At 46.7% G+C, this 11,546-nt stretch overlaps 1 protein-coding gene and 1 long non-coding RNA gene across 2 annotated transcripts in view; one reads left to right on the forward strand and one right to left on the reverse strand.

Annotated features, from left to right (window-relative positions):
- The first annotated feature begins 9,649 nt into the window (after window positions 1–9,649).
- Window positions 9,650–11,546, forward strand: part of LOC109292241 — a 36,106-nt gene continuing 34,209 nt past the window's right edge. The window contains exon 1 of the mRNA XM_019509615.1: window positions 9,650–9,940. Within this exon, the coding sequence (XP_019365160.1) occupies window positions 9,874–9,940 (67 nt within the window). The 5' untranslated portion in view covers window positions 9,650–9,873. The remainder of the gene's footprint in view (window positions 9,941–11,546) is intronic.
- LOC109292242 overlaps window positions 10,712–11,546 on the reverse strand; it is an 8,030-nt gene continuing 7,195 nt past the window's right edge. The window contains exon 3 of the long non-coding RNA XR_002096083.1: window positions 10,712–10,723. This is a non-coding gene — a long non-coding RNA (uncharacterized LOC109292242). The remainder of the gene's footprint in view (window positions 10,724–11,546) is intronic.

Genomic DNA, 11,546 nt, shown 5'->3' on the forward strand with positions numbered 1-11,546 from the left:
AGCCCCTCCCTCACCATGGGGACCTCGATATGTCCTCTACCATTCCCCTTCCATCCCACAGACTTACCTGTAGGGCCCTGGCTGTCCACTGTGCTCCTGGCCGTGTGCATGGCAGCACCTCTAATTTTGCAGGTTCCTCCATGCATGCCCTCCTGATTACTGGGGGGGAGGGGGGCTGCATTTGCAGCTTGCTCCTCAGCTGGGAAGTAAAAGCCACAACTTTAAACCTGTCACTGTTTTTGTCTCCCCACTGCTGATTAGCTCAGTGGCCCTGCTGGCCCTGCGGCTTGCTGCCCACTGGCAGGGAAATAAAAATGGCATTGGGTTTAAAACCATGGTTTTGGCTTCCCTGCCAAGGAGCTAGCCACAACCAGGGCCTCTGAGGGACATGGGACCCTGGGCCTGGGCCCTGCTGGCCCATGTGTTAATCCACCTATGAGGAAATCTCTGCAGGGAACCATTCCCTTCATCAACAACCAGCTTCTTTAGAACAGGCAGCACCCTGACTTAGATATGACAGACCTGAAGACAACAGATTTAAAAAGCAGCCTTTTTCTACAGCCCTCAGCAAATATACTAACTCCCCACCTCCCCAAACTCCCTAATTTTTATTATTCCAGATAGTGAAATGGCACCAGATGACATTTATAAACCTCTAAGAAAAGTCTCTCTTTCTCACTCTCTCTCTCTCTGTAGGAGGAGTAACTGTTAGTTAAGATAAGGAAAGACCTCCGATACGATAAATAAATGCTTGTTAGCCACCCTGTCTTTTTATCTTTGTGTGTGGTTGCCTTCTTCCAGGCCCCAGCTGTTGAAGCTCTGAGCACAGCTAAGTTGGATATTTCCTTCTTACGATTCCTAGCGTAAGATAAGGCTGAGGTGCCGTTAATTTTTCATGTCTGCTGGGCCTTTGAGGTGTAAGTCAGTCAGCCTCATCCAGAGACAAACTTCCAGGCTCCCAGCACCTTGCAGAACATTCACCTTCAGTTGAATTCAACTTCCTTTATGGGAAGGAGGCAAAGAGTTCCTCAACAGGAAGGGGTGCTCCAAATTTTGTTGATAGGCCGGGACCAGAGGAAAAATGAGGTTATTGAAACATTACTCCTAATGGAGATGTGGATGAGTGAATATGAGCTGTCAGTAAAGAAATCCCACTGTCCAGCTTCCTGCTCTTAGAGACCGAAATGCAAAGTCTCTATACTGAAGGAACAAAGAAAGCATGGGAGGCAGTTTCATATGACCAGGAGATCAGTGGAGTCTTGCTGGACATGACTAAAGGTGGGAGAAACAGGTGGCAAAGCCATGTAGTGTTTAAAGTTAGGACAATAAATAGCAAGGCATTATACACATCCAGAAGAAAATGCATTCTTCTTGTATTAGTACACATTCAAGCATTGCACCAGATGCTTATAAAGCGGCCCAGAAAATTTGACATGAGCATCATAAAACCCAATGGGTAATACACAGTGGGCATGCCTACACAAGACACTATGGCATGGTAGCGATGTGCTATGGCACCGTAGCATCCATTGGCAACAACTGTGACATCGCTGCAACATCGCTGTAGCAATGCGCTCCCTTATTATAGCATGTTGCAATGGCAACATAAAGGCCAAAAATAACCACGCATGGCTGGCACGGCACAGGGCAGGCTATTACTGCGCCATCTTTTAGTACTTCCAAAAGGAAGTACTAAATGATGGCACAGTAACAAAGGTGCCATACGGCCACATGTAGACGTGCCCGCTCTGAGTAAATCATCTGCCCCAGGACTGGTTCAGGAGAGGAAGATTAATCTTTTAGTAGTAAATTAATTCTAACATAATGCCTCTGTTAGTGGGTGGTTTGCCACTGGACCAGATTACCTAGAGCAGTTGTGGATACTCTATCACTGCAGTTTTTAAGTTCAGGTTGGACAAACACTTAGCTGGGATGGTTTAGACAGGGATGATCCTACTTAAGCAAGATCCAGAGGTCTTGCCTAGCTCTATTTTCCTTCGATTTTTTTTTTTGATTCTGTGGTTGCAGTTACCTCCTACAAAGGATTTTTAATTCTTGTTTGTACAAAAGCATTTCTTTTAGACAAAACACACCCAATCTGAACTTAAAACTTCTAGTGACTGAGCATCTACCTAGGTAAGTTGTTCAAATGAGTAGATATCCTCATCATTACAAAAAAATTGTACTTTCTTTCAGTTAAGAAGTCTTTAGTCAATAAAGTAAAATTTCATTCCTTTCATGCCCTCATTGACAGTCTTCAAGATTTTCATACAGGAGACAGCATCACCCTTGGGGTGATCAAATCAGGATTGAACTAGAGGGTAAAGAAAGGATTTCTTCACTGCATCCAGCTACAGACTCAGGGTAGGTCTAGCCTGGCTCAGGGCTGTGGCAGGGAGTGCCACCATGGGGCACATCACACCTGTCCCATACACACTACCTCCTGACTAGGAATTAATGGATCTGCTTTTGTGTGGCACTGGGCACATGCCAGTCAGCTTACCTAAGACAGCTTATGGACATGTGCCAACACCACATGAACACGATTATATTGCCTCCATTTCAGGAGGCAGGCCATAAGGACCAAATACCACAAGCCTCACAGCTCCTCAGCACAGGCTGGAGTGGATGAAAACATATCCTGGGAGTTTCTGTTTCTCTATCTCCTGTACACAGAGGGAATGTCTAAATGTGTATTTACACTGGCTTAAATTTACTGCACAGTAAATTACTGCACAGTAAGCGGGAACAGGCCAGCGTCTACACACGCAGGCAGTAAGGCGCATTAATGCTGTGTGTGGACTAACCTGGAACTAACTTTAGTCCCAAGTCAGTCCACACACACAGTACTACTGCACAGTAACCAAAATTACTAAACTCGCACATTTCCTGTGCAGTAAGTGGAAATACTGTGCAGTACAGATGCGCGTCTACACATGCATGCCTGTACTGCGCAGTAAATATAGTCCTAAGTCAGTCCATGCACACAGTGTAACTGCACAGTAAGGCATCTCTACGTGTGTTACTGTGTAGTATTTAATCAAGTGTAAATTTGATACCCACATGATGCGGGTCCACACACAGTATTACTGTACAGTAACCAAAATTACTAAACATGCACATATACTATGCAGTAAGTGAAATTACTGTGCAGTACAGATGTGCATCTACATGTGCATACCTGTACTGTGCAGTAAATATAGTCCCAAGTCAGTCCATGCACACAGTGTAACTGCACAGTAAGGCACCTCTACATGTGTTACTATGTAGTATCTAACTGGGTGTAAATTTGATACCTGCATGATGCAGATATCAAATTTATGCTCAAGTCAGGATAAATCACCATATTTATTGCACAGTATGGGTGTGCACATGTAGATGTGTGCCTGTGCTGCACAGTAATTTCAGTTACTGTTCAGTAAATGTGCATGTTTAGTTGTGCCCAGAGTGGAGGAACAAGCCACTTGGAAACAAACCTGAGAAGTCAGCTATTTGAGTGATTTCCCACGTTTCGTAGCAAGCTCCTAAGCACGTTGGGGGAAAAGGGGGAGGAGTCTAGGGTTTTTAAAACAAAATTCACCTCCCTTGCAGAAGGGAACAGGGTCAGGCATGAGAAGCAACAGAGCTGGTGGATGGCTAACCTTACATAAAAGCATCAGAGATATGAAGGGATCCCACTTTTTATATAGGAATGACTGTAAGAGTCTCCCAGGATGTCGTGGAGCACAGCGGCAAGATACGGGGGAAAACTGGCTATTTTAAGCCCATGTTGTTGCTGAGGATACTCCACATTTTGAGACTGTGTGCTCTGGGGTTTGTTCTGTTTTGTTCTGTGGTAACTGTAGTAAAGACATTAGGTTAAAAACACACTTTTATAGAAACTCTTTTCTCACGGGGGACAGAAACCGTCCTCACACCTGGCTTTGGCTGTGTCACACTTTCCTCTCCTCTCAAAACTGTACCAAAAGAAAACCCGGCCTTTCTTCAGAGCGGGCTGAGCTCCTGGCTGTCTTTTGCTACAGGTGAAAGTAAGAAGGCAGCCTCTCATGCAAACTTTTGCAATGTCCCACCACTTGAGGGCTCTGTTGCTTCCACTATCACAGCGATATAGGACAATATAGATCAATATACAATACATCCGGTGCAATCCCGGGCTCTGATCGTTCTGTCCCGTGTCTCCCCTGTGGCTTCTTGGAAGATCCTCAAAGCAAGAGAGCAGGTGATGGGAGTTCCCAGCTCACTTGCCAGAATCCACGTCCATCCATTTCGAATGGGGCAAAGATCTCCAGGATCACAGGAAAGCTGCGCTAGGAGCTGCTGTGTCTAGTACAGCCAGAGAAGAGGACTGGAGCAGTGTAAAAGAAGAGACATGCAGCCCCTACCAGAGTCTGCCTCTGCAGTAAACCCGAGATGTCCTGTTTTCAGAGTCTCTCGGGATGAGCTGACGGGTAAAGCGGGGAATCTGCAACGGTGATAGCAATGAGGAAAATACCAAAGGACTTCAGGAGAGGTTCTTTGGTCTCTGGCCATGACTTAGATCGCTCATCCCCTGGAGTTAAAACAGCGTCAGGCCAGAGAGATGTGAGAGCCGAGGTTGGATGTAAAAATAATAATAATTCTTTTTTCTCAATGGTGTCTCTATGAGGCTCCAGGCTCAGCTTTTCCTCATTGCAATCAAATGCATCTTTCCTTCAGCACAGATGTGATCAGCCTACATGAGCATAGATTCCTCAGCCGTTGGGTAAATGTTCAAAATCACCAAGGTCATTTTGGGATGTTAACATACATTCCTAAGGCTGCTCTTGTTGCTCTTCGGCTAGGAAGTGAATAATACCCAAATGCTTCAAGCCACCCTCATCACTGTCCTGTGTGGGAGCCAGATCCACAAACAAACTTTGGCATAGCAATGCTTGGCATTGCTGCATCTTTTAGGCCCCTGCCCTGGAAATCACGGCCCTGCTTTAGGTACCCCAGTTCCCTGCACAGTGCATGGGGGCAGCTGGGCACCGCAGAATGAGATTCATCAGAGGCAGCAATTTACTGGAGGAAGAAGAGCAGGGAAATTCCTAAGCCAGTCAATAAGAGGAGTATGTCTGAAAGCCCACCCCTCTCTGGGATTTTTAGGTACCTTCCTGCAGTACTGGGTTGGATGCCCACATAAGACCAAGGTCCATTGACCAAATTCCCCTCCAATACTTAGGCACTTACAAGCAGGGGCAAGGCTGGTGCTCCCCATCTTTCATACAACAAGCTAGTGAGTGGAGCACTCACCCGGGGTATGACCTCCCAGGAGGGTGCCCCAACCACCAGACTAGGGGGGGTCAAGTCTGGGGTAGAGGCCCAGTCCACTCTTTCTGAAGCTGTACTGCTGAGCAGGAAAAAACATAAGTTTCATGGGCACGCACAGAGAGAAAGAAAGAGAGTGCAATGCTGAGCATGGCTCTAGCCCAAGGATGAAAAGGGCGGCTTGGAGTCCAATCCCACAGGACTGTTTATATATTTTATCCATTGCCCATTGTCTGGTAAATAGAGAAGCAGGCACATGAGGAGGAGCCATGAAACTAGAGCCAGGGGGACCTAAGTCCTACTTGAGGTGCCTGAGTTCTCCCTTGCATCAAGACTTGAGCATCTTCCAGTCGTGAGTTAGGCAACATGATCACCCTGTTGCCCTGTGTTTGTTTGCTCAGCCTCTCCTTGCAGGAGAAGCGTGTGGCATGGAGCATCTTGTAGGTAGGTAGTGCTTTAGGGTGTTATCAAAACATACAGACAGCTACCTCATCACCGAGCGCGCGGGAGAGACATCCAAAAGGCATTTCTCCAGAAAGAGGATGCAGCAATGCAGGCCTTTGAAAAAGGACGAATGCAAGCAACAAGGAGGAGTTCTCATGGCCCTGCAAGCCACATGCAGGAAAAGCTGAGGAGTAAAAGAAGAGACAAACTAAGAAAGCAGCAGAGTGTAAGAAAGTAGAGAAGTAGAGAAGCCTGGTCCTAACGGGGATAGTTGCAGGGACCAGGAGGTCTTATTCAAAAATCCTGCCAAAAAGCAGCACGGCATCACTAATCAATCCCAGGGAACTTCCAAATCAGCTGATTTATACTTGTCCATCTGGGAGCGCTTCGGTGGAAAGTGGCCACTGCCAGTTATTACAATTCAGTCTTGGAAGAGGCATGTAGAGCAAGGGGCAGGCTTCTATCTGCCATACCAGGCTTTACAAGCTCTGTTTGCTCTTCTTGCCATTATGTGTGGTTTTACCCATGACTGTTGTAGGGCCTTGGACTGTAAGTCCCTGATGAAGCAAAACCGTGCTTCTCTAAAGTATGACATACAAAGATTTCTCACACTATGTAGGAGCTGTCACGCAAAGGGATCTCTCTGCTGATGAATGCTGTTATTTGGATATCTGGTCTATCTTGCATGCTCAATAGGAGAAGGATTTTCTAGCACTATGTTAAATAAATAACTGACCAAACTAGCCTGCTTTTTTAGGCAGGATAGGTGCTTAGCTAAGCTTTTTATTACTAATTGGCTGTTTTGTAAACGGTCTACTAAGGGCTTTTTTCCTCCCTCTCAACTAAATTATATGAATTGCGCATATCTTGTATTTTCCTGTTTTCTCGCTTAAGAAAGCCAGTGAGTTATCAGTAAGAATTATTTATATGCCTGGCTTTGTGGTATTTCTGGGATATTTTTCCTTTCAAGATAAGCACAAGTGAATGAGATGAAGCAATAGGAGTAGAAGTTGTAAACAAGTTTGCCATGAAAAGGATTTTGCTGACCTTGCTGCATTTTGAATAGCTTCAGTGTGGATAATATAGGCCTGATGTCATTGACTGCTTGTAGTCTTTGATAGTCCTAAATAATAAATTAGCTGGTATGTGCTGGAGTGGTCTTCTGAGATATTATTAGTACATTAATTAATTGTTAGCTTGTCTATCCCATGATGGTAGCTCTGTGTTATCCACAATTACATTTCACCAGACTGCCACAGGCTCTTCTTGGGAATGAGGGTGAGAAGGTTGACCGTATTTATGTTTCATTACAGAAACTTGTGTCAGTAGATGACAAAGTTGACTATTAGGGGAACATTTAAAATGTGTCACAGACATTTCTCGGTCATACTTTGTATTGGGGATTCATTTACAAACCATTAGTAAAAGACCAGTTGATGTTATAACAGTGTGACAGAAAGGGGTTGGATGTGTTATAGATGGGTCTCGGTACATCAGTGGTACAGGTGGTCCTCAGCAGCCTGTGACAGCTTGGACTCTACAGCAGCCTATAGCAATTGCTTAGCCAGTCATTAAAGGATCAACTGATCATTGATTCATTCTTTCTAACCATACAAAAATTGAATCTTACTGTGAACAATAACTAGGTTGACCATGTAGGCCAGGGACAGAAGTTACACATAAACTGGCTTAAGTGATCGGAAACTGGGTTAAACCTGTAACAGAACAGAAGTTCAGCACGCACATGCTACTTTCAAAATGGCCCAAACTGGCTTAAGATAAACCTGGTTGGGTGTAGTATCAGACTTAACTGATTTAGGTCAAACCAGTTTATAGAACTCTGTCCCAGACTCCTTTCTGGTTCAAGTTAACTCACAGTCCCCCAGCATCCCAGCATGCTTTGCAGCCCTGGGCTATGCTGTCTGCTCTAGTGGAGTAGGGACTGCCTTGCCCTTCTCCTCCCTAGCCTGCTTGCTGCCTGAGTCCATCAGCCCAGTGGGATGGAGGGGGGTGGGCACAGACCCCCCTCTCCAGGGTCTACACAGCCTATGGGGAGAGGGAAAACCCCCGTTGTGCAGGCTTTTTGACCCTCAGCAGCCCTCCCCTCTTCCCCCTTCCCAGCTCCTGATTGCTCCAGCTTCTCCCCCAGGAGAGAGGAAGAAGAAGTCCTCCTGGTTGGGTGCCTCCCATGCAGCCCAGCATGGGTGCACCGTGGAGCCCCTGCCTTGTAGGGCTTCCCATCACCCCAGCCCAGGGTCCCCCAGCCCCAGGCAGCCCCAGGGAGCGGAGGGGAGTTCTGCCTCTCCCAAACCCCACAGCTGCTTGCCTTATCCCCTGCTAGTCTCAGGGGCAGACCTGGGCAGCCCCAGGGAGTGGAGGGAAAAGGGACATCCTCCTGCTCCTCTGCAGCCAGTTTTGCCTGAGCTGCTGTGAGTCTGAGGCAAAACTTTTTGCAGAGGAGCAGAAGAATTTCCCTCCGCTCCCTGGGGCTACCCCTGGGCCTTGCAGCAAATAAGGCAAGCAGGTCTGGGGTGCGGGAGGGGAAGATTGCCCTCAGCTCCCTGGGGCTGCCCGGGGCTGGGGGAATCTGGGCTGGGGTGGGGAGCAGCCCCCTAAGGCAGGGGCTCCCCGGTGCCTCCATGCTGGGCTGCATGGGCGGGCACCCAGCTGGGAGGACTCCTTCTCCCTCCCTCCGGGGGCAGCAGCTGGGAAGGGGGAGAGGGAGTTCCTGTTGCTCCCCAGGGCTGCCTGGGCTGGGGGACCAGGAAGGGAGCATCTAAACCCCCTGTTGCAGGGGGGAAAGAGAGTGGGGTTGGGGGGCATGTACTGGGGAGACTTGGCTGGGCTGGGAGACATGCTCTAATGTCCAGCACCTACTGGCTTGGGTCAGTGCAGGCTTCCCCCTGCCTTTCCCAACTGAAAACTGGTTATCAGTTCAACCTATGCAGTTTAGAGGATGCTGCCTAGACTGAATCGATTCAGCCTCAGGCTTTTTGACTGTCTGTACTTAGCTATGATGGAAATCCTGGAAATCTGGGACACCGTCTGGGAAATCCAGGACGCTACAACCCTCCCCACCCAGGCGCTCTCACAAGTTGGCAGGGGCAGAGCTGCGTGCCTGCAAGGTGCTCTGCACCGCTCCCAATCCCGATCAGACTGCATGCCATGCCCCTGCTTTTCCAGGACATCCGTTATAATGCTCAACAGCCAGCTGGTGCCAGCTTCTGAAACCTGGGACTGTCCCTGCTAAACTGGGACATATGGTCACCCTACCTACAACCCATTTCTCTGTTGACTTCAGCATCTCTCCCTCGTCCCCACTCACTTTGTAATACGTTATTTTCATGTTGGCATTGCCAGGAGGGTGGAAAATACTCTAGGAATGGGAAAACACATCCCCTTTCCCAAAGGACCAAGCCCATTTCAACTAATGTTGATTCAGACTGAATCAAGGGAACTTTAGAAGTTCATCCTTCAGCTGTTAACATTAAAAAAGAATCATATTTTCAAAGTGCCCCTTTTATCAGAAAAAAAATATCCGGGAAAAGCCAATAACAACTCCTGGAGCACTGTTTTCCTTAGGATTGGAATAGATGGCACAAGAGAGGGACTCTCTGTTATCACACGCTGGAAAACCAGACACCACCCAAACACCGTCTTAGTGAGACAATGACATTTCTTTGGAGAGAGTTCGCTTTTCCTATGTAGCTATTCAATGATATAGAAATGTTCCAGTCTGGGGTCCAGGGGTCCAACCCCTGCTGCTAAAATGTTGCCCCCCTCTACTGACCCCAGAGTTGAAGAGAAACAGTGATGGTATCAATAACTGTCACATACTCTGAAGTGTCAAACCACTTCCTACCTACTACAGCAAAACTCTGTCTCGCAGAGCCTTAAGCATGATTTCCTGGATGAAAGTTAGTAATACCTGAACAGAGAGCAGCTTTATTCTCTCAGGCAGATCTAGCCAGCAAAACAATGATTTGCTGACCAGAGAGAAATGTCCTAGCTGAACCTTCAAAACACCTTCTTATTATGCGCTAATAAAGGGAGACATCACTGATTCACCCGGCAAAAAGCCTGTTACTCTTTAAAAACCCTCCTCACCCTCGGTGCTACGGAGAAAAGACTTGAACAAGTTACATGGAGCGTGCTTTCCTTTTGATGTGGGTCATAATCGGTTCCATAGCGGGGACTGGAAGTGGAGCAGGTAAGAGACCATTGCTACTTTTGCTATTGCTTGGTCGGTCACGGGTGACTGATAGTCTCGCCACCTGATGATAGGGAAAAAGCAAATCATTCACGAACCTGCTGTTCTAAGGAGGTGAATAGAAAGAGCAGGGGTGCCCACAAACCAACAGCTGGAGACGGTCCAGAGCAGGTGAAATCTTTTGAGTAATGTACAGCTCCTCTAACCCATCGCTGGAACAGTAGGCAGATCAAAGGAATACTTGGCACACATCTAGCTTTAAAAGCTCTTAGGAAATTTTTTTCCATTTTACACGAGACTTTAGGAAAGCTAAACATAGAAATCGAAATGCCAATATCTCTGCAAGAGCATTTGATGGACCTGTTACTAGTGAAATGGTATAATCCAGGTTTGCTACAGATGCCATTAATACAACATGCGCTCCTTCACGCCAGCATTCCTACCCATTCACTGTGGGATGAAACTTTCAGCCGCTGATGTAAGCTTACAGTGGGATTTCTAACGAGGGCAGGTGCATTAAGAAATTGGCTGAATGTGAGGAATAGGTCGGAAATATAATCCTATGTTCCAGTCTGAACTGGTTTGAATGCAAAAGTGCCTGTTCAATGCATGCGATATTTCCTTCCAGGGGTCTGAAGGACTCCAGAAGCCAGAGGTAGGAGAGAAGAAGGTCATATAGGCTAGGACCTAGGGAAGCAATCTTGGATGAAATGGAGACATGGCTAAATGATTGTGAAATTGTACTGGGACCACTGTGAGAGCATGGGATCACTTGCAATGAAGCTAACTGCTTTCCTAGTCAGCTCAGACAAAACCTCTCCCTCTCCAGGTGACTGTACCCCCATAAAGAGACTTGGGTTTTATTAAAAGAGACATCTTAATAGCAAAATGCAGTGCTACTGCTCCTGGCCTCTTTTTAAATGCTGTTTGAGACACCATCAGTGTGAAATGTTCAGCAGGGGATATGTAAATGGGATGAGTTATGGAATGAGTCAAGTCCCGCATATAGCATTTTCTGTTTTACTGTGCCCTGGGACACAATTGCACAAGCTCTTGCTGACAGCATGGCATTTATCAGAAACATTTCTTAGATGGGTGGAAAAACTGAGGGGTGTCTAATAGTTGCACTTGGTACTGAATTCTGCAGTTGGATACTGCAATGAAGCTAAATATATGCCTAATTAACTTTCATTGATTTTTCCACGCACATCTCCGCTGAGGGGCTACCCCTCTTTTCTGCTTCTTGTACTTCTGATGAATTCCTAATTCACAGGCTTACAACATTTGTAACTTATTTGTGTGGTTCTCTTTATTTTCATCTGCTCTGGAATCTGAAATCTTGTTTTTTTACCAAAATATATATCCCTTTGGGTTTCTTATTGTAGGGTTTTGCCTGTGAGGGCTATCACTGCTGGCTTTGTTGATTTTTTTTTTCCAGTGGGGAACATGTAATGGATAGCAAGGAGTCCTGCGATGAGATATAGCGATGTGAAAGGGGACGGTCAAATTCTGGGCCAAAATTGAAAACATCTCTACAGTGCTGTAGCAAGTTTGGGTGGGGGGTGAGTGGGGCAACTGCCCTGGGTGCCAAAGCAAAGGGGTGCCA

This window comes from Gavialis gangeticus, unplaced genomic scaffold (assembly GCF_001723915.1).
Source record: "Gavialis gangeticus isolate Ggan-Ray unplaced genomic scaffold, GavGan_comp1, whole genome shotgun sequence".
NCBI lineage: Eukaryota > Metazoa > Chordata > Crocodylia > Gavialidae > Gavialis > Gavialis gangeticus.